The sequence below is a fragment of the Perognathus longimembris genome, chromosome 10, assembly GCF_023159225.1.
Source record: "Perognathus longimembris pacificus isolate PPM17 chromosome 10, ASM2315922v1, whole genome shotgun sequence".
Lineage (NCBI taxonomy): Eukaryota > Metazoa > Chordata > Mammalia > Rodentia > Heteromyidae > Perognathus > Perognathus longimembris.
Window position 1 is genome coordinate 19,888,842 of NC_063170.1, and position 21,277 is coordinate 19,910,118.

The following is a 21,277-nucleotide window of genomic DNA, read 5'->3' on the forward strand; positions in this document are numbered from 1 at the left end:
AAACATTTATTTAAAATTCCTAGACTACAGCTAAGCACTCTCTTAGCACAGCCATCTGCCGACCTCTGCCTTGTTCTTTTGCACCTGTAGCCCCTCCCAGGGGGGCGGAGCTTGATTGTCGCACCTCCTCCTCACCCACTCTTGGTTCCCATGACAATACGTAGTACGATAACAACACGTCCATAACCTGCCTCCTTCCGCTCTCTTGTAGCAAATTGAGACAGGGGGTGGGAGGGAGAAAATAGTCCCTTGGCAATGAAATTCTTTTCAGCAGGGGGCGGGGATTAGGGCGGAGCTTATGGGCGTAAGGAACCGGAAGCCGAGATCCCCTTGACAGGGTTGGGCCCTGAGTTCGCGTGGGGCGGGCTCTGGTGTGCGGAGGGATCCAATTGAGGCTCAAGGCGGTGCTCCGCCTCCATTAAGGACTAGTGAGAGCGGCGCGGCGGCAGTTGCTGTGGTTTCTGTCGTGAGGTGGCTTTTGCGGAAGCTGAGGCTTGCAGACCTAGCATCCTGCGTCCAAATCTCGCGGTCGGTGGGCTGCAGGTCGGGAGCTCGGCATCCCTCCTTCGGACTAAGAGGTCCGTCCTTGGCCTCGGCTGTTGGGCGCTGCGATCCCCTGCGGGGCCTAGGGCGACTCCGGGGCGGCCGCGGAGAAGGCCGCCGGCGAGATGTTCAAAAACACGTTCCAGAGCGGCTTCCTGTCCATCCTGTACAGCATCGGCAGCAAGCCCCTGCAGATCTGGGACAAGAAGGTCAGGCTCCGAGGGCCGCGGCGGGCCGGGGTGCAGAGGCAGCGCCCCCTGCTCGTGAGGGCTTGGAAGGGGCGGGAGGCCGCTGCCGGGCTCGGTCCCCGGCGTGGGGGCCTCGTGTGAGTCGGGTAGAGGGGTGCGTGTGGGTGTGGGTGTGGGTGTGGGCGTGGCTAGGGCATCCACACCGGTCTTGAAGTTAGGGGGAGGAAAGGAGCTGCCCGTGTTTCCCGATGTCCTGTTGTGTGGCAGGCACTGTACTGAACGGTAAACACTGAGCCTTTTGTTCAGGCAGAGCCGAGGACGAGCCAGGGACGTTTGGGTTTCATTCATTTGATTCCTTCCTCGCCGGATCCCAAACAAACCCGTATTCCACGGGCCCTGTTCACCTGCCCCTTTACTCTCTGTGACTTGGAGTTTGCATTGTTGCTTGGTGCTGGATTTCTCCATTGGGAAAACCTAAAGATGGTGTCAAAGCCTTATCTGGATTAATAAAACGTAGGGCCAAATGCAAGCCTCGGGATTTCCATTCCGGCAGCCTGTTTTTCCCTAACCCCAGGAGGGGATGCCCCTGTCCACTGTAAGGTGGGCACTCATGTGGAAGCCAAGTGGTTTAGGGAATATGCCCTTAGGGGAGAATGAAGGAGGGTGGTACGCTGAGCACTGTTTCTGTAGGGGCACATGTGGAATGGTTTAAGCAGTTGACTAGTAGTGAAGCCAGAAATTTTGGATTTTATACCAGAACAATTGTGTCTGGAGTGCTCAGGGCCACACACAGGTTGGGAGAGCACATGGAGACCTAGCTGTCAATGCTGAGCAATTCTGTGTCTGACAGCCACTTTGAGGGAGGCTGTTCATGGCGGTATTTGCAGAGCCAGTGGAGAGCTCCCAGTGCTGAGGTTGGGCCTTGACTGTTTGAGCAGTCTGACCAACACTTCTCTTTCAAATTCTTTGAACCACAAGCCAGAATCTGAGGCCCAAGAGTATAACATAGAAAAGCATTACATAGAAAATGTCCTGAGGATTTGAGCTATTTAACATGGTTCACCATGAATGAAACTCTGACATTGCACCTCTGCAGAGAACTGAGAATGAGCCTACCTGGGAACTTTGTAAGGAGACAGCTGGGCTGTGCCACTTGCCTAGGGTATTGGCAGTCCAAAGGCTTGGGAGAGAGCAGCCCTTTGTGCCACTTGAACTTGGGACAAAATTCTAGTAAGTGTCCATATAAGGCATTTGAAATAGAGAGAATGGGACCTGATGTAGGAGGACAGGTGTTCAGAGCACATTAGAGAGCTCATACTGAAAGAATAGCAGTGGGGAGCCTCTGTTTTGACTAATTGGAACTTGTCAAAGTTGTCTGTCTTAGCAGTACTCATATTGATCTTCTATGGTGCATGCTTTATTTCTCAAATGCAGCTTTTTGACTAGTCAACATGTTTACACATGGACTATAGAAGCAAAGTAACCATGGAGCCCTATGTCCCTTAACAACGCCACTAGAGGTCGATGGTACCCTGATGACATAAACACATGAACACATTGTTAGTCCACTGGCAAAGAAAACCTCGGGGAACACTCATCTTTAAACAAAGTCCTCAAATAGCGCAAGTTAATCAAGTGTTTGTGATGTATTTAGACTAGACTGAAGAGTGTTTAGCAGAGAGGTCTCCACGCCACCCCCACTCTGTTTTGGCTACTTCAGAAAGTTCTTAGAAAGTGACTGGAGGGGCTGGGAATGTGGCCTAGTGGTAGAGTGCTTGCCTAGCATGCATGAAGCCCTGGGTTCGATTCCTCAGCACCACATATATAGAAAAAGCTGGAAGTGGCACTGTGGCTCAAGAGTGTTAGCCTTGAGCAAAGAAGCCAGGCACAGTGCTCAGGCCCTGAGTCCAAGGCCCAGGACTAGCAAAAAGAAAGAAAGTAAGTGACTGGAATCGGGTCAGGGAAGAACTGCAGATTGATAAACTTAGCAAAGATTTATTGAGCAAAATCTAGTGGCAGGCATTGTGTACACTTCCAAGGCTAGAGTTAGAGAAGATACAGGGAGTAGGGCAGAATTGTTTTTTTGTTTGTTTTTTTTTTAAGGAAGAGTTACGTTTACCTGGGAGGTCAGCATGGGTGGGGCCCGCCACGTTTACCTAAACATGGTACCAACCTTTGCCAGTGGTTGTATATTGACTGAGGTGCTTATTTTGAGTTAAATGTTTCAATTTCACAGAACTTTCCTATTTTTCCTCTTTTGAGTTTATATAGAGAGAAGTTCTATGTGGTTTCTGTGTGAAGTATGCTTGAAAAATTAGGTGTGCTGTCTGTTCAGGCTCTGTGTTCTAGTCACAGTATGGATGAATTTGGGGACTTGCCTTCTGTGAGCATGACTTACCCACTAATTATTTGTAACTCCAGCAACTTACCAGACATCCTTTGAGACCCAGGGTCCCCACCTCTCCCATCTCATCCTCCAGGCTCAGCTTAGACATTATTTTCACACGAGGTGTTACATGGAGAGTTTCAGTAGCTCTATAGTATCTTCTCGTGAAACCCCAGTGCCGGGCTGTGCCTGCACCTCGACTTGTTCCTGGCTATACTGTGTTCTAGCTGTGTGACTTTGGACAAGGGTTAAACCAACTTCTGAAACTGCTTCTCAGAGCTGTGAAGATTAAATGAAGATGTGTATAAAATGCCTAGCAACCAAGTTATGGCAGACATTAGTATGGATTAGAAGTTTGGCTTATAGTATTAAATATGACAAGGAACTGAGGTGTTTGCTCTATACCAAGTTATAACTGAAGCCAGCATTCAGATGCCTAGAAACAGGAAGTTGAACAAAACCAGACTTCTGAAATTATAATAGTGCAATCACTGCACTGTGGCCTCCCCGCTTCAGACTCTTAATGTGCCCCTGAGGCCACATGGCCCACGGTCTGGCTCCTGCCTTACTAGTTCCTCAGGGTTACTTCACTAGGTCCTTCTCAGCAGCAGCTTTCTACCAAATGGCATCTTGTTCTCTCAAAGCTTTTGCATTTGCTAGTCCCACAATGAGCTTAAGATCTGACTGCAATTCAAATGCTAATGACTCTTGTCTATAATCCTAGCTAATCAAGACTGAAACCCAAGAAGCTCAATTTGAAGCCAGCCCAGGCAGACAAATCCATGAGACTCTTACTTCCAATTAACCAGCAAAAAGCCTGATATGGTGGTGCTCCGCAAGTGGTAGAAGAGCCCCAGTACTGGAGTGTACACATACTCACAAACATACAATCTAACTACCAGTTGGGTGTGGTGGTGGTCACCTGTAGTCCCAACTACTCAATATGCCAGGAGAGGGTTATCATGAGTTTGAGGCCAGTTTGAGTAAAGTTGCTGAGATGCTATTTTAGAAACAAAGGGGGTGATATCACTGATACTTCCACATATACATGTAATGTACATTACTATATAAATAAAATTATATCACATATTGCATTATATGTGCATATGGAAATATCACATAGTGAATCCTCTTTGTAGAATTAATAATATACTGATTTGGGCTGGGAATATGGCCTAGTGGCAAGAGTACTTGCCTCATATACATGAGGCCCTGGGTTCAATTCCTCAGCACCACACATACAGAAAATGGCCAGAAGTAGCGCTGTGGCTCAAGTGGCAGAGTGCTAGCCTTGAGCAAAAAAGAAGCCAGGGACAGTGCTCAGGCCCTGAGTTCACGGCCCAGGACTGGCCAAAAAAAAACCCAATAATAATAATATACTGATTGAAACTGATTTTTAAGAAACAAAAGAGTTAAGGCATAATTTGCATGGTAGAATTCTTGCCTAGAAAGTCAATCCCCTGTATCACAAAGTAATTAATTTGGCTACAGTTTTGTTTTTTTTTTTTGCCAGTCCTGGGGCTTGAACTCAGGGCCTGAGCACTGTCCCTGGCTTCTTTTTGCTCAAGGCTAGCACTCTACCACTTGAACCACAGTGCCACTTCCAGCTGTGTGTGTGTGTGTGTGTGTGTGTGTGTGTGTGTGTGTGTGTGTGTGTGTGTTGCTGAGGAACCAAACCCAGGGCTTCATGCATGCAAGGCAAGCACTCTACCAACTAGGCCATATTCCCAGCCCTTGGCTACAGTTTTTGTATAGATACCCTTGTACATTTTCAAGCCAAGAGCTTAGAAAAAAATTAGAGGATTCTTTAATGTTCTCTTAACTCCAGGACTATCAAATCTTACATGTATAGGAAGACCGTTATGTTCAGTGTAAGCATAAGAAGGAGGGTACTGGGAGGTTCTGTTCCCACTAACTCCTGTAAAATGATGGGGTGGTTTCAGTCTATTGCACTATCCTGTATGGCTGAGAAAAGCTTAATCCATAAAAGCTGCCCTTCCTCCCTCTCCTTTCCCTCCTCCCTCTTCCTCCTCCTTTCTCCCTCTTCTCTCCCCTCCCCCTTTCCCTTCTCTCTCTTCCCTCCTTCTCCTCTCTACATACTGCTGCTTCTCTCCATTCCCCTGCGACATAAACACGAGTGGCCAGTCTTCTGTTGATGTTACAGATAGTGTTCTGTTTCCATTCCCTAGTTTTTTGGGTTTTTTTGGCCAGTCCTGTGCCTTGGACTCATGGCCTGAGCACTGTCCCTGGCTTCCTTTTGCTCAAGGCTAGCACTCTGCCACTTGAGCTACAGCGCCACTTCTGGCCGTTTTCTGTATATGTGGTGCTGGGGAACTGAACCTAGGGCCTCATGTATATGAGGTAAGCTCTCTTGCCACTAGGCCATATCCCCAGCCCTTCCCTAGTTTTTAATTAGCCGACTTTGCTGGCCTATGATAAATGGATGTGATTTCTGGGAGTAGAAGTTAGTGTATTTGGACACAAAAGTAATGATGTGATTTTTGCTTTCCCAGGGTCCGTCCCTCAATATTCTTCTTTTTTTTTTTCAGTAATACCTTTGGCTGTAATTGGACAAGGGTATGAGCCCTGGTTACTCTGGCCCTTTGAAGGCACATATTTGCCCCTGTGTTAAGCAGAGGGGTGGGTGGTCTCTTATCCTCTGCCTCCTAGGAAGTCTGTGAAAGTGTAGAGGAGAGAAAGAAGCCCATGCATGCTCCTGCAGCCTGCGCCATGCTCTCCTTCTCCCCACAGAGGGCTCCCTCTGCTTGTTTCCTGACAGAGCAGACGCCCGCCCGCCCGCTGCAATGGACAGACAGCACTAATGGCTTAAGTACATCTGAGCATGTGTCATTAAGACGAGGATGCCAGATGGCCGAGGGTTCAGCTGCCAGCCAGGATGAGTGGGTGGAGCCAGAAAATTGAAAGTGGGGTGGGGGAGGGGATGGACATAGCTCATGGGTTATTTTTAAAGCACTCTAGAAATGTGGAGTGTTGGCAGACTGTGGGCATAGAATTTTCAACCTGACCCTTCTCCTTGCGCCTAACGGAGGGAGGGCCCAGCAGTGTTCTTTCTCAGTTGCCCCAGCAACGGGAAAAGCCTGGGAGAATGAGGGTGAGACTGGGAGGAGATGTGTGCACGGTGTGGGCACTGCTGAGGCAGATCTGACCTGCGGAATGCCTGGATTGCCCGCAACCTGGCCTCTGAGACACCCCCCTTCCCCATGACAAATAAGAGTTCCCTTCCCTCTCGTTTATTTGCGCTGATCCTAGGACTTAAACTCGGGGCCTAGGCTCCATCCCTGAGCTTTTTTGCTCAAAGCTAGCACTTTCCTGCTTGAGCCACAGTTCCACTTTCAGCTTTTTGGTGTTGGTGGTTAATTGAAGGTACGAGTCTCTTGGATTCTCCTGCCTGGACTAACCTTGATCCTCAGATCTCAGCCTCCTGAATAGCTAGGTTGTAGGCATGCACCAGTGGTGCCTGGCCTCCCCCCCCCCCATTTTTTAAAGAATAAAACACTGAGAGGCCACAATTTGATTATGGTAATATATCATGAATGAAAACAAATGAATAATTCAAAAACATTAAAACCTACTTCCACACTGAGCAGTAAATACTAAGCAGTTCCAAAACCAGGCCTGCCCACTGCCTTCTGAAACAGAAGCTGCTAAGGAAAGGAAGTAGATACTTTGAGGCCATGCACCTTGGGGTGTGTGTGTGTGTGTGAGAGAGAGAGAGAGAGAGAGAGAGAGAGAGAGAGAGAGAGAGAGAGAGAGGCTGGTCAGAGGAGGGGTCAGCTTTGATAGTTCAATGAAAAAATTGTCAAGGTAGAAGGGGCCTTGCCCCAAGCTCCCCCCCCTCCTTTGTTCATGTCCTCCATTCAGCATTTCTTCCTACCCTTCTCTCCAGTAAGGAGGTTTATTTGTGAAGGAGAAACAGCATAACTCATTCAAACATCTGCATCGTTTGACTACTGAGCTCTGGGAGTTTGTAACCTGGGAACATGTCCAGTTTTCTTCTTTGGTTCCGAACTTTCTTCATGAGCAAAGGAAGTCTGGTTTTCATGAGTAGCTCTTCTTCATGAGCAAAGTTTAGTTTCTTACTACCAGCCAGGTTAAGACTCTAGAGAAGACCAATCAATAGCTATTTAAAAGAGCTAGCCTTTTCCCTCCTACTTCTCTTGTTAGTTTAGTGCACATCCATTCATTCTGTAAAGTTAAACTTGCGAATACAGTTGGTATTTGGTAATACTGAAAGTCCAGTGAATTTAGCTGGCTCTTGGGGCAGGTCGAAGTCCAGGAATGTCACTGCCCCCTGTTCCTGCCTTGCTGCCTCCCCCAGCACACAGTGCTCCCTGTTTTCCTCATAAACCCCTGAATTGGAGACTCGCTGGTGGCCATCATGTCTACAGTGAACCTGAGATGGGCAGAAGGCACAACCCTGTGAAGGGGCTGGTCCCTAGAGCAAGGAGCCCTCTTGTTAACTCATCATTAGAGCTGTCAGTTGAGACTATGCTTTTTTTTTTTTTCTTCTTTTTGTTTTTGGTCGGTCATGGGGCTTGAACTTTGGGCCTAGTTGCTGTCCCTTAGCTCTTCAGCTCAAGGCTAGCGCTCTACCACTTGCCACAGAGCCACTTCCAGTTTTCTGGTGGTTAATTGAAGATAAGAGTCTCACAGACTTTCCTGCCCAGGATGGCTTTGAACTGTGATCCTCAGATCTTAGCCTCCTGAGTAGCTAGGATTACAGGCGTGAGCCACCAGCTCCCTGGCTCGGTATGTACCTTTTAAGAAATGCTTATATTATTGTGAACAATTAATGGTATGTTATCAAATTAGTGTGTGCATTTCTTTTGTGTGTATGTGGTACTGAGGCTTGAACTCAAGGCCTAAGTGCCATCCTTGAGCTTTTGTGTTCAAGGCTAGTGCTCTACCACTTGAGCCACAGCTTCACTGGACTTTTTTTTTTTTAATGTAGCCATTTTTATTAAATTTCTGGCCCAGAAATTGTTTTGGAGAGGGCATTTTGGTACAAAGACTCTTAGCTCACGTTGATACCTTTGCCATGATTCTTGCCAAAACCAACCAACCAACACCTCTATACAGTCAGAATATAAAGATTTTAAATGTCACTGATGATTCTATTTTGAACTGGATCTTTCTTGACCTTTTCATGAGAATATAATGAATTAAAATATAAGCAAATTGTAACAACTTATGGTTCCCCAAACACAACATGAGTTCTGAGTCAGGGTGAAATGTACTCAAAAGATAAAAGAGTACAGGGGCTGGAAATGTGGCCTAGTGGTCGAGTGCTTGTCTAGCACACATGAAGCCCCGAGTTCACTTCCTCAGTATCACATAAACAGACAAAGCTGGAAGTGATGCTGTGGCTCAAGTGGTAGAGTGCTAGCCTTGAGCAAAAGAAGCTCAGGGACAGTGCCCAGGCCCTGAGTTCAAGCTCCAGGACTGGCAAAAAAAAATTTTTTTTAATAGAACAAGCCGGGCACCAGTGGTTCACAACTGTAATCCTAGCCTACTCAGGAGGCTGAGATATGAGGATCACATTTTAAAGCTAGCCTTGGTTCACTGGACTTTTTTGGTGGTTAATCAGAGATAACAGTCACATGGACTTTCCTGTCTCAGTTGGCTTTGAATCATGATCCTTGGATCTCAGCCTTTTAAGATGCTAGGATTACAGGTGTGAGCCACTGGCACTTGGCTTATGTTTACAGCTCTTACCATTCAGGCTGCAATTATGTTATTTGGAAATAATTTCTTGAATAATTCCTCCTTCACCAAAAAGCCTTCCTGGTTCTCCACAGAAAGTTCAGGAGGAGTATTGCCACTTCTTTTGGGAGCATTTCACATGGGGAATGTGGTAGGCCATGTTGGCATGTTCCATACAGACTTGAGCCTTTGTGCTCTTAATCTCCCTTGGAAAGAGGCCCAGCATTCAAAGCAGGAGGGCATTGAATGTCACTAGCTTTGTTTGAGAAGCATTTCAATGTGACATTTGTGTCTTGAGAAATGCTACATTGGTGGAGATTGGGGGTCCATCTAGCCCGGCCTTCCTTCTGTGACAATGGCACCCGAGGTTGTTCTGTGGGAAGGTGTTCTTCATGCTGGCGGCCTCATGGGCTCTGTGATGCTCCCAGCACCTCCAGCTTCCTGTGGCAATCCCTGCTGAGTGGTGGTGTCCAGGAATGTCTGAATCCCTCCTCTGGCCTATTCAGATGTGCCAGCTCTTAGAGTGACAAATTCCAGAAGTCAGCATGACTTTGAATGCTTAGCTGATGCCTGATACAGCATGAGGCATTGTAGAAACAGAAATGGTGCCTGGTACTTGCTTGCTACTCTTGGTGGTGGTCTTACTTTTGGAGGAAGACAATGAGGAGTGATGTCAGAACTCCACACACAACACAAAGTGGATCACACTCAGTAGCTCTTGGAGACTGTGGATCACAGAAACACAGAAAACCTGTGTTGAAAATACAACTTATCAATCTTTCCCCATATGCAGATCTAGTAAAAGACAAAATGTTTTGTTTTGGTGCAGGTCCTGGGCTTGAGCTCAGGGCCTGGGCACTGTCTGTCCCTTACTTTCTTTTGCTCAGGGCTAGCATTCTACCACTTAAGCCACAGCTCCACTTCCGGCTTTTTGGTAGTTTGGTGTAGATAAGAGTCTCACAGACTTCGCTGCCTGGGCTGAAAAAATCACTGTGATCCTCATTCGAACTGAGATCCTCAGATCTCAGTAACCAGCTGGAAATAATGCTGTCATTCTTTGCCACTGTCCCCAATGACATTCAGAAGTACCACTGTAATCCATTTGTTGACCTTTGTGGTCAAGGATGGTAAGGGGCCTGTGGGAGTCTCCTATTTAGGATCTACCACTTGCCATCCTCGGGGCCAGTGTTCACATTCATAAAATGAAGCCTCACTGCTTGCCTTAGGATGTGTGTGATTGCTGTGGGAATGAAGGAAGAATGTTTGTGAGCAATCCTGGAATGCTTGCACCTTGAGTTGATGTCTTTGGGAAGAAGTATACCCTGCTTTACGATCACCAGTGAACCTGGGATTCCTGTGGTGGTTACTCCTTCCTGTGGAAGGAGTAACAGGCCTTGACATTCTGTGCGGAGCCCCTTGGGCTGCGGTGCTCCTCCTTCAATGGTACATTCCATCATCAGAGTCTACAAGGTTCCTGCCAGATATTCAGTCCTAACTTTCTTCCTTGTAGGTGCGGAATGGCCACATCAAAAGAATCACTGACAATGACATCCAGTCCCTGGTGCTAGAGATTGAAGGGACAAATGTCAGGTGAGCTGCTAGCTCTGTTCTCTAAACATATGGCACACCAGAGAGGCAAGCACCACTGAGGTTAATGGCATAGGCTGCTGCTTAGAGCTGTCCTCAGCAAGTTACTTACCTAACCCCCAGGCCTTCATCGCCTTGTCTGTGAGGGGACAGGGGCATACAGGGCCTCCTAGGCTTCCTGCAGGGGTTAAGTAGCTATGGGTGACGTACTTGGACCATGCAAAGCACTCAGAAAGCACAGTGTATTAGACACAAGCTAAGTATTCACCCAGAGCGTGAGAAGGGTTTCGCTGATTAGCCAGCCAGGGCCACAGTGACTTTTGTTTTGGTTTTCTGTCATTTCATAATTCTCTTGGACCAGAATTGAAGTCTTTTTATACTGGAAGAACTTCCTAATTTCCACTCATCTGGTGTTTTTCCAGTATTTTGCTGGTAGTATCTAGTACTGTGTTAAGGCTTTTGAGTCCAGCATTTTTGGCTTTGGTTTGGGTTTTGAGGTAGGGTCTCTCTGGGTGGCCCAGGCCGGCTTCCAACTCTTGGACTCAGTCTTCCTGCTTCAACCCCTGAGTATCTGGTACTATAGGTACATACCACCATGCTTGAGTCAGGCCTTTTAAAGAACATTTTGTGGGCTGGGAATATGGCCTAGTGGTAGAGTGCTTGCCTTGTAGACATGAAGCCCTGGGTTCGATTCCTCAGTACCACATATATAGAAAAAGCTAGAAGTGGCACTGTGGCTCATGAGGTAGAGTGCTAGCCTTGAGCAAAAAGAAACCAAGGACAGTGCTCAGGCCCTGAGTTCAAGTCTCAGGACTGGCAAAAAAAACCAAAAACATTCTCTGACTTAGTAGTTGAGGGGCTCTATGGATAATGGTCCGAAACTTTTGCATCTACCTTTCTCTCCATAGCACCACATACATCACATGTCCTGCAGACCCAAAGAAGACGCTGGGAATTAAGCTTCCTTTCCTCGTTATGATTATCAAAAACCTGAAAAAATATTTTACCTTTGAGGTACAGGTGAGTGTGTACACATGAGCTGTCCACCCTTGGCTGTACCAAACAGATGACAAGTGCCCCAGAGTCCCATTGTCCTACTGTGTGTATTTCCTCGCTCTATTGTAAACCACATCCAGCCCTTGTTAGTAGGGGGAAATTTTGGTGTTGGGAATCCAAAGTAAATGTTAGAGCCCAGTGCTAGTGGCTCACGCCTATAATCCAAGCTACTCAGGAAGCTGGGATCTGAGGATCACAGTTCAAACCAGCCTAGATAGAAAAGTCTGAGACTCTCATCTCCCTAACCACCAGAAAATCAGAAGTGTTGCTGTGGCTCAAAGTGGTAGAGTGCTAGCCTTGAGCAAAAGAAGCTCAGGGACAGCTCCCAAAGACCTGAATTCAAGCCCCACAACCAACCAAAAAAAAAGTTATTATCAGATCTTAAAATAGTAACTACGTGGGGCTGGGAATATGGCTTAGTGGTAGAGTGCCTTCCTAGCATGCATGAAGCCCTGGGTTTGATTCCTCAGCACCACATAAACAGAAAAAGCTCTAAGTGGCGCTGTGGCTCAAATGGTAGAGTGCTAGCCTTGAGTAAAAAGAAGCCAGGGAGAGTGCTCACACCAGGGCTTGAGTTCAAGCCCTGGCACTGGCCAAAAAAACAGACAAAAATAGTAACCACCTAGTTACCGTGTATGATTTTGGTACACTGGATATTGCATATATGCTTACCTGAACTAGGGAAGGGTAAGAAAAATGAGGGAGGGTGTAACAAATATGACAAGAAATGTACTCACTACCTTATTATGTAACTGTACCCCCTCTGTACATCACCTTGTCAATAAAATTTAATTGAAAAACATAGTAAACACCTAGTAAACTGTAATTAACACTATAAGATTTCAAAGCTTAAGGGTTATTAGCATAGTGCCCATTGGAGAGTAATACTAAATTATTGTTCTGTTTTAGCATTTCTGATTTTTAAAACAGAAGAGCATTTATGAAATCACATTATGGTCTGAGAGCCTGCTGGGTGTGTCATGTATTCTAAGAAGATGGTATTGTCTTGGCACCAAACAAGATAACTTCTTACTCCCTGGCCAGCCACATCTGCTTACCTTCCCAGGCTTCAGCCTCCGGAGAGCAGGCTGTAGGGGTTCAGGCTCTCTCCTTAACAAGGGGGAATTGGCATGACCTCCTCCTCCACATTCTGCAGGTATTAGATGACAAGAATGTGCGCCGGCGGTTTCGAGCAAGTAACTACCAGAGCACCACCCGAGTGAAGCCCTTCATCTGTACCATGCCCATGCGGCTGGATGATGGGTGGAACCAGATTCAGTTCAACTTATCCGACTTCACCCGGAGAGCGTATGGCACAAACTACATCGAGACCCTGAGAGTGCAGGTACTTGCCACTCATGGCCCATGCAGCAGAACAACAGGGCTGTCTAGCCCTGTTCCCAACTCACTCTTCAGAAAGCTCTGGTCTGAAACAGGTCTGGGAAAGCCTGAGAAGTCTGCTCAGATCAAGCTGGGTGCTGGTAGCTCACACCTGTAATCCTAGCAGTTCAAGAGGCTGAGATTTGAGGATTGTAGTTCAAAGCCAGCCTAGGCAGGAAGGTCCATGAGACTCTTCTCTCCAGTTAACCACTGAAAAAGAAAAGGCTGGATGTGGAGCTGTGGCTCAAGTGGTAGAGTACTAGCCTTAAGCAAAAAAGCTCATGGATAGTACCCAGGCCCTGAGTTCGAATCCCTAAACCAGCACAAAAAAAGAGGCACATAAATTTGGGAAGCAAAATCCCCATTTTCTCAAATCTACTCCCAAGTAGAGCCAAAATGCTTGAGATGAGGTTTTGACAGTGCCCAGAGAAGGCCATGGGAGAGCCTACAGGGGGACAGGAGGAGAGGAAAGCAGTGCTGTCAAGCCTGTCAACGAGTCTTGCTTCCACAGATCCATGCAAACTGCCGCATCCGCCGGGTGTACTTCTCAGACAGACTCTACTCAGAAGACGAGCTGCCGGCAGAGTTCAAACTGTACCTCCCAGTTCAGAACAAGGCAAAGGTAAGCAGCTTCCTCAGCGGACTCCGGGAGCTTGCTAGGCAGTGCTCTAATCTGGGAGGTCAGCTGCTGGGCCTGCTAGGTTGACATGGAGGAGGAGCCTTTTCTATCCTAGCAGTTCAGGCTTTCTTCAGCAGGAGAACTTGTTGTCTCCACCTTGAGCATTGCTCCCCTCCTGAGCAGCCCGTGCCTCCAGCTCACAGCCCTCTTTCTTTGTGTGGGGCTTGAACTCAGGGCCTGGGAACTGTCCCTGAGCTCTGTGCTCCAGCTTAGCTCTCTTCCACTTTGAACCACAGCGCCCTTCCAGTTTTCTGGTGGTGAATTGAAGATAAGAGTCTGCCCTGGGGGCTGGGAATATGGCTTAGCAGTAGAGTGCTCACCTTGCATGCATGAAGCCCTGGGTTCAATTCCTCAGCACCACATAAACAGAAAAAGCCAGAAGTGGCACTGTGGCTCAAAGTGGTAGAGTGCTAGCCTTGAGCAAAAAGAAGCCAGGGACAGTGCTCAGGCCCTGAGTCCAAGCCCCAGGACTGGCCAAAAAAAAAAAAAAAAGCAAGAGTCTGCCCTGGCTGGATTTGAGCAGCAATCCTCAGATCTCAGCCTCTTGAGTAGCTAGGATTATAGGCCTGAGCCAGTAGACCTAGCTCACAGACCCCTTTGAAAACTGGTCTCCACTAAGGCTCTATCTGCACCCAGCGTGTAGATCGCTAGGGCCCCGGAGGTGATGGGTGTTTGTGTGTATTCCTGCCTGCTGCAGACACAGGCTTTCCCCATGGCCAGGAGTCCGTGCGGGCGTCACCAGAGGCAGTGGCTGGTGCCCTGACCCTGGCTTTTCTAATAACTGATGCCGCTCTTCTGTTTATCCTTCAGCAATAACTGGAATGCAACTCAAAGGAGCTGGATCCTGGACATGATTCTTAGTTTAAAAAGGAAACTATCTGGAGGACAATGCAAAAAAATGATATATAATAATTCACCTTGCTGTGGTTTATTTACTGCTTGGTGTCCGTTGTCATGGACACCAGTGACATGCCATGACTCTGTTAGTTGCATTGTAAGTACCGAGGGGAAAGCAGTGCTTGAGTGACCTGCGATTGTGGGGGTCCTGCTGCTGCCTGCCTCAACATGGGGGACCCCCTCACCTTGAACTCGCAGAACTAAGATGTCCTGCAAGGCAGTCTCACACCAATATTCCTTCCTATGGTTTGTTCTTTATTTTATATATTATCTAAGTATATGTATATGCTGTGTGATACTCTAATCTGGAAATGAATAAAATACTATATTCTTGGTTTGTAAATTTGTTCTTAGTTTGCCTTTCTAACTGATGGTGTTTCTCTTTCCTTTATGAAATGCAAGTTGAACTATTTCTATCATGCCATACACTTCATGCTATGAAATATCCTGCACAAGAACAAGACCTCTCTACTGATCTAGAGTAACTTTCATGTATATTCTGGTACTGGGCTTGAACTTAGGGCCTCATGCTCTCACTTGGCTTTTTTGTTCAGGGCTGGCACTCTACCACTTGAGCCATCCTTGAGCATAAAACCACTTGGCCCTTGAAATCATTCTCTCAAACTTTACTGCCCAGGCTGGCTTTGAACCACGATCCTTAGATTTCAGCCTCCTGAGTAGCTAGGATTACAGGCGTACACCACTGTGGCCTGGCTTAAGTGCTCCAATATGTGCAATTCTATGTGTGACATTGGATAAGGAAGCAATTTTGGATAGCAGAGAATATATAGATAGTCCTAGATGAACTCTCCAAGGATAGAAATGTCACAGCAAGATCAAAATGGGTTCCGTGTCACCTTATAATTTTATACTAAGCAAGAGTTTCTTTGGAAAGGTGGTATTTATGTAATAAATGTCCAAGTCAAGGACAAAAGGTCATTCCAGACACTGTCACCCCCTCTGGACTTGGTGGTTTTATTCCTCAGCTTTGTCATCACTTCTCGTTTTCTGGGATGCTAACAGACAAGGAACAGCCTCCCATGTCCTCATCCTTCCATGTGCTGAACCTCAGTTTCATTGCCACCTTCTGTGACCGTGCTGAGTGCTCGTTTCTTTTTTTTTTTGGCCAGTCCTGGGCTTGGACTCAGGGCCTGAGCACTGTCCCTGGCTTCTTTTTGATCAAGGCTAGCACTCTGCCACTTGAGCCACAGCGCCACTTCTGGCCGTTTTCTGTATATGTAGTGCTGGGGAATTGAACCCAGGGCCTCATGTATACGAGGCAAGCACTCTTGCCACTAGGCCATATCCCCAGCCCCGTGAGTGCTCATTTCTCACTGTTGGCAAGCGTTGGCACTCAGGTGGGCTAAACACAACATCCCCCTTTCTCTTCAAGCTCCAGGCAGACTTCAGCCACCATTCCTCTGTGATGCCCCTGGAGTCCCTGGCAGACACCATTGAGGAACGCCTTAGCCCCGGTCACAGCTTCTCCAGGGCCGACCCTGGGCGAATCGGAATGCCCCACTTCTCACACTGTGAGGTTCTAGCGTTCAAGGTTCAGTCAAAGCCCCCAACCATGAATGGGGCAGCACCCTGCACCAGTGACTGCCGTAGAGCTTCCTGTCTCTCCAGCCACACTATAGTGCAGTCTTCCTTGTGGCGTGAAAGATGCCTTTGTGGGGACGAGAAACCCGGGGTCAGCCTTTCCTCTGGTGCCGGACAGCAGTGAAGTGCCCTGAGCTTCTGACAAGCAGGCTCTCTCCTCACACAGAGCCCCTTTCACCAGGCACTTGTCAGCCCTCGCATGGCCATTACCTCACCGCCCTCCTCGCAGGCGGCAGCTGCCAGCTCCCGAGATGCTTCACATACCCATCTGAGAGGAAATGAGGGGCTGCGGGTGATGGGGGTGTTCTCTCTGTTGGAGCCAGGCTAGCGGGAATGGCTGCAGCAACCACTACACAGCCCCTTGCCTTCCATCATCTCAGCTCACTAGGGAGAGGCAGAGGGAGGAAGGCAGGGAAGAGCCGGCTGCTGGGGCCTCCCTCATGCTGCTTGGGCTGGGGTGATCTTGGTAATTGGAGCAGGCAGAGCAGCCTTGCTTGGAAGGCATGATGTGCTCAAGAAGGAATTACCTTCTGAGTAAGGGAGCACATTCATTGGTGTGAATTTTGCCGGAGCAGTGAGCAGCTGTTCCCACCAGGGCTGGTGTGGGGCGAGCAGAGCCGCCATGGCCCTTACTTGCCGCTGGCCCCATGACTGCTTCCTCTATAGCCAGCCTAGGGGGTGCTGGCACCAGGCCAATGCTTTCTGAAGCGTTTCTAAGGATACAAAGATGCCAGAGAATAGCCCAGGCTGCTTCCCCTTCCCCTCTATGGCTTCCACTCAAAGCCCTGAGCATTGTGATTCTCTGAAGAAAATACTGAAGCTCTTATCTGTGTCCAGCCCCTTTTAGTTTAGTTTTTCTGCCAGTCCTGGGGCTTGGACTCAGGGCCTGAGCACTGTCCCTGGCTGCTTTTTTTGCTCAAGGGTAGCACTCTGCCACTTGAGCCACAGCACCACTTCCGGCTTTTTCTGTTTATGTGGTACTGAGGAATCAGTGAGCACTCTACCACTAAGCCGTATTCCCAGCCCTTGTCCAGCCCCTTTTACACAGAAGCCCAGAGACATGCCAGCCCCTGTGACAGTGATCCAGTTCACTCGATGTGTCACAGGCCATTCCTGGCCTCCCTTGCAGTGGTGTCCCCCTGCCTCGGAAGTGGAGTCCTGGCTCACACCTGTAATCCTAGCTACTCAGGAGGCTGAGATCTGAAGATCATGTTTCAAAGCCACTTTATGCAGGAAGGCCCGTAAGACTTACCTTTAGCCAGCAAAAAGACAGCCTTGAGTGAAAACAAGCCAAAGCTCAGAGCCCTGAGTTCCATCTCTAGGACCCCGTGCACACTCCACACACAAAAGACTGCACTGGACCCAAGGCTTCATAACCCCAAGTTGCCTAGTGAAATGCAGTATAGAGTAATTGTGTCCTTGATAAACCCATTGGAGCATGTGTCTTATTATTAGTATGCGTACAGATCACCTGGGGATTTTGTCAAAATGCAAATTCTGGACTTGGAGCCAGTGCCTCACACCTGGAATCCTAGCTCCTCAAGAGGCTGAAATCCCAAGCAGGAAAAGTCCATAAGACTTTAACCACCAAAAAGCTGAAGTGGAACTGTGACCCTAGTGGTAAGAGCACTGGTCTTGAACAAAAAAGTCCAGGGGCAGCACCAGCCCTGGGTTCAAGCTCTAGGATCAGTGCACGTGCACACACACACACACACACACACACACACACACACACACACATTCGGATCCAGCAAGTCAGTGAGGTCTTAAATTCCACATTTCCTATATGCTTACAGGGCTGCTGTTCTGTGGGCCACCATCTGATAAATTAAGGCAGCCCAGTCAGGAAAAAGCAGGTCACACACATTAATTTATAGCTCACTTTTAAAGGTGGTTTACCCCAAATCCACACAATGCACTATTATCTTAAAAGCTAAAGGGATGAGAACAAGTGAAATAAGAGGGGAGACCAAGTCCTACTTCCACATGATATCCCAGTTCTATTTGCTAGGGGGTAGCTGAAACTGTCCTAAAAGTGATTTAGAAATGATGTGTGGGCAGATGAAAGGTTATAGGAAGAATGTGGAAGGCTTTAGCTGGGTGCCAGTGGCTCAAATCTGTAATCCTAGCTACTCAGGAGGTTGAGATCTGAGGGTCATAGTTCAAAGCAGGCCTAGGCAGGAAAATCCTTGAGACTCTTATCTCTGATTAACCACCAGAAATCTGGAAATGGAGCTGTGGCTCAAAGTGGTAGAGTGCTAGCCTTGAGCAAAAGAGCTCAGGGACAGCACCCAAGCCCTGAGTGCGAGCCTCACCACCACCACCACCAACAACAAGGAAGGCTTTGTGCAAGAGGCCTTCAAGGGACTCCAAGACTAGACACCAGGCTATAGGAATGGCTGGGGGATCAGCACGAGTTAATCCAGGATCCCAAGAGTTCAGGAGCTCCCCAGCTCATTTCGAGCTGCAGCCCCAGGCATTGGTGTGGCCCAGGTTCAGTCATACATGGGCCAGGTTGGAATGTTGGGGAGTGTACCTTTCAGATACCCCGTTACCTACCCCAGTTCCTGTAAGAAAGGACCTTCTTCCAGGGGTCAAAGCAGTCTTGGATACAGGGGTGGGGTGGGCTCCTCGTGTCCATAGCCCTGCCACCTGCTCTGTCCAGCTCGTTCCGGTCCCCACCCAAATCCCTTGCAGCTGTTCTCCACCCAGGGACCACACTTGTGTCAGAGGGAAGGGAAATGGTTATTTTTGTAGGTTATTGGCTTCTGACCAGGAAACATGGATGGCCATGTCAAGGACTGTCCATGGTGGACAAGCTGAACCAAAGCAGAGCCCAGGGCCATGGAGAAACAGGCCAGAGGTGGGAGCAGAGAATGGAGTGCTTGTCCTGAGTGGTCAGTGTTGGTTGGAGGGGAAGTAAGGTGGACCCAACCTCTCTTACTTGGACCGTGTTCATGGCAATGGTGGTGCCTGTGACAGACACTAGGGCTGCTAGGAAAGAGTTGGTAACCCCTTGTAAGAGACCAGGTTGCTGGAGCGACACTCCCCCATGTCCAGCTCCTTCCTGTCAGAAGACTCTGCCCTATACCTCATGAGTGTCTGCCTTTCCTGCCCGGGGGTCATTCCAGAGCAGTGAGCCAAGTCCACCTGACCCTCTGCACCTGGAGAAGCCAAGTGGCCCTGGGGTTAAGCCCTGTCCTGAGCGCTCGCCAACATGGACCTGAGTCCTACTGCTCTCCTGTTCACAGCCATTGTCCTCAGGATGTCATGGCCACCTTCCATGGCACGCACCTCTGAGTGACAAAGGTGGGCATTCATAAAGAAAATGAATCAACCTGCTTTGTTAAATGGCAGCTCCTTTGTACAACTGCTTAAAGATAAAGGTCAGTTGTGGGGCTTGCCCTCAGTGTCTGGGCACTGTCCCTGAGCTTTTTTTTGGGGGGGGGGCAGTCCTGGGCCTCGGACTCAGGGCCTGAGCACTGTCCCTGGCTTCTTCTTGCTCAAGGGTAGCACTCTGCCACTTGAGCCACAGCGCCACTTCTGGCCGTTTTCTGTATATGTGGTGCTGGGGAATCGAACCCAGGGCCCCATGTATACAAGGCAAGTACTCTTGCCACTAGGCCATATCCCCAGCCCCGGTGTCCCTGAGCTTTTTCACTCAAGGGTAGTGCTCTACTACTTGAGCCACAGTGCCACTTCTGGTTTTCTGGTGGCTAATTGGGGATAATAGTCTCGTGGGACTTTCCTGGACTGGCTTTGAACCGGGTCTCAGCTTCCTGAGTAGCTAAGATTACATGCATGAGCTTCTAGCGCCCAGCTAAAGATAATTTTAACAAGGAATCACAGAATACTTAGGGAGGGAGTATCACGTGGTGGGTGTTGTCATGGTGACAGCAGATGTCTTGGGGGCTGGCATCCCTCTTGGGCCATGACTGTCTTTACTTCCATAGAGAGAAGAAATGACAACCTCTTCACAGTAGAGGAAGACTGAAGGTATTAGAAATTTGGGGAGGTCAGGACCACAGTGAACCATGCACCCCCAGAATGGGCAGTGCCCAGACCTGGGACGGAGATGGTGCTCAAAGCAAATCTGAGGAACGTCTGCAGTGGATGAGTGAATGACAGTTCCTTGAGTGGAAACCTGCCCTGCCCTAGGCCCTGAATGAAGCCTGGAAGGTGGACTCCTCAGGCTGGGAAGTGCCAGGCCATGGCTGTCAGATTGTTCTCTCTGGGCTTTAACAGAGAAATAGAGAAGGCAGGAGGAGCAGCAGGGAGGAGTGACAGAGCAGACATCCTTGCAGGTGTTCAGGAACAATGGCAGTTCCCTGCAGCTCGAGTATAGGGGTGAGGTGAGGGGAAGAGGGAGCGAGTGGCCCCCTCCACATCTGCCCATGTCACTGGGTCCAACTGGAGTGACTCATCTTCAGAGCAGAGTCAAGTGCCCGCCCTGAGGCCAGACAGAGCTGGGCTCCAAGTCCTCCCGGCCCAGTTCTGCGGCTGCTGGACTCATGACGCCGCAGCTCACGCCTCTCCCTCAGCCCTTTCCCCAAGTGCTGGGCCTCAAGCCCTGTCCTTGCCTCACGGGACCCTTGTTGGTCTCACAGGAGATGGACAGGCTGACAAGTAGTCTGAAGGCAGGTAACTCCATAGGAGAATGCCAAGGCTTTCTTCCATAAACCCCTTTCCCAGCATCCAACGCGGCCACCAGGGAGCTGCCATCATTCCAGATCCTTCCGTTAGGCTCCAAAGGCACAATTATACCAGGCTCCTGGGCAGGAGCTCCTGTTGCAAAGACCACCCCCCCCCCATGGAGGAGTACTGGGCCTCCTGCCCTCCACCCCTGCCAGCTTTAAAGGGGGGTTCTTCCTCTAGGTAGCTCTTCCTCCAGCTGGGGCGGGAGGGCACTGAGCCCTCTCACTTCCCGAGCAGCCTCCTCGCAGAGGGTGGAGGGTCATGGTGGTACCCGTGGGCTTTCCTACCCTGCTGCTGTCCACTGTTATGGGTGGGCGCTGAAGCCGAGGAGGGATTAGAAGCCTCCTGATGAGGTACAGCTGTACAGTTCTGCTTAGCCTTACGAGGGTGAGGTTTGGGTGTGTGGTGGAGCAAGTCCCCTAGTCTCAGCTTGGGGATCTGCCATTGGGATCTATCCAGCCTACAAGGGAGGACCTATCATCCTGAGCACCAGAGCTGCCTTCAGGGGTGTTGGCCCAGGCAGGGGCACAGTGTGGGGTG

General features: G+C 48.9%; 1 protein-coding gene across 1 annotated transcript; it reads left to right on the top strand.

Moving 5' to 3' along the window:
- Positions 1 to 428: 428 nt before the first annotated feature.
- Positions 429 to 14,783, top strand: Cfap20 (cilia and flagella associated protein 20). The gene is made up of 6 exons (XM_048355478.1): positions 429 to 752; positions 10,352 to 10,431; positions 11,337 to 11,448; positions 12,641 to 12,829; positions 13,376 to 13,486; positions 14,354 to 14,783. Exons 1-6 carry the CDS (start codon positions 669 to 671, stop codon positions 14,357 to 14,359), a joined length of 582 nt encoding a protein of 193 aa, XP_048211435.1. The 5' UTR covers positions 429 to 668; the 3' UTR covers positions 14,360 to 14,783.
- The last annotated feature ends 6,494 nt before the right edge of the window (positions 14,784 to 21,277 follow it).

Excerpts from the sequence above, each read along its gene's own strand:
- Cfap20 (XM_048355478.1), top strand. The coding sequence starts at position 669 with ATGTTCAAAAACACGTTCCAGAGCGGCTTCCTGTCCATCCTGTACAGC. Across the intron at positions 10,432-11,336 it reads ATTGAAGGGACAAATGTCAG|CACCACATACATCACATGTC; the intron begins GTGAGCTGCTAG and ends TTCTCTCCATAG. Across the intron at positions 12,830-13,375 it reads TCGAGACCCTGAGAGTGCAG|ATCCATGCAAACTGCCGCAT; the intron begins GTACTTGCCACT and ends TTGCTTCCACAG.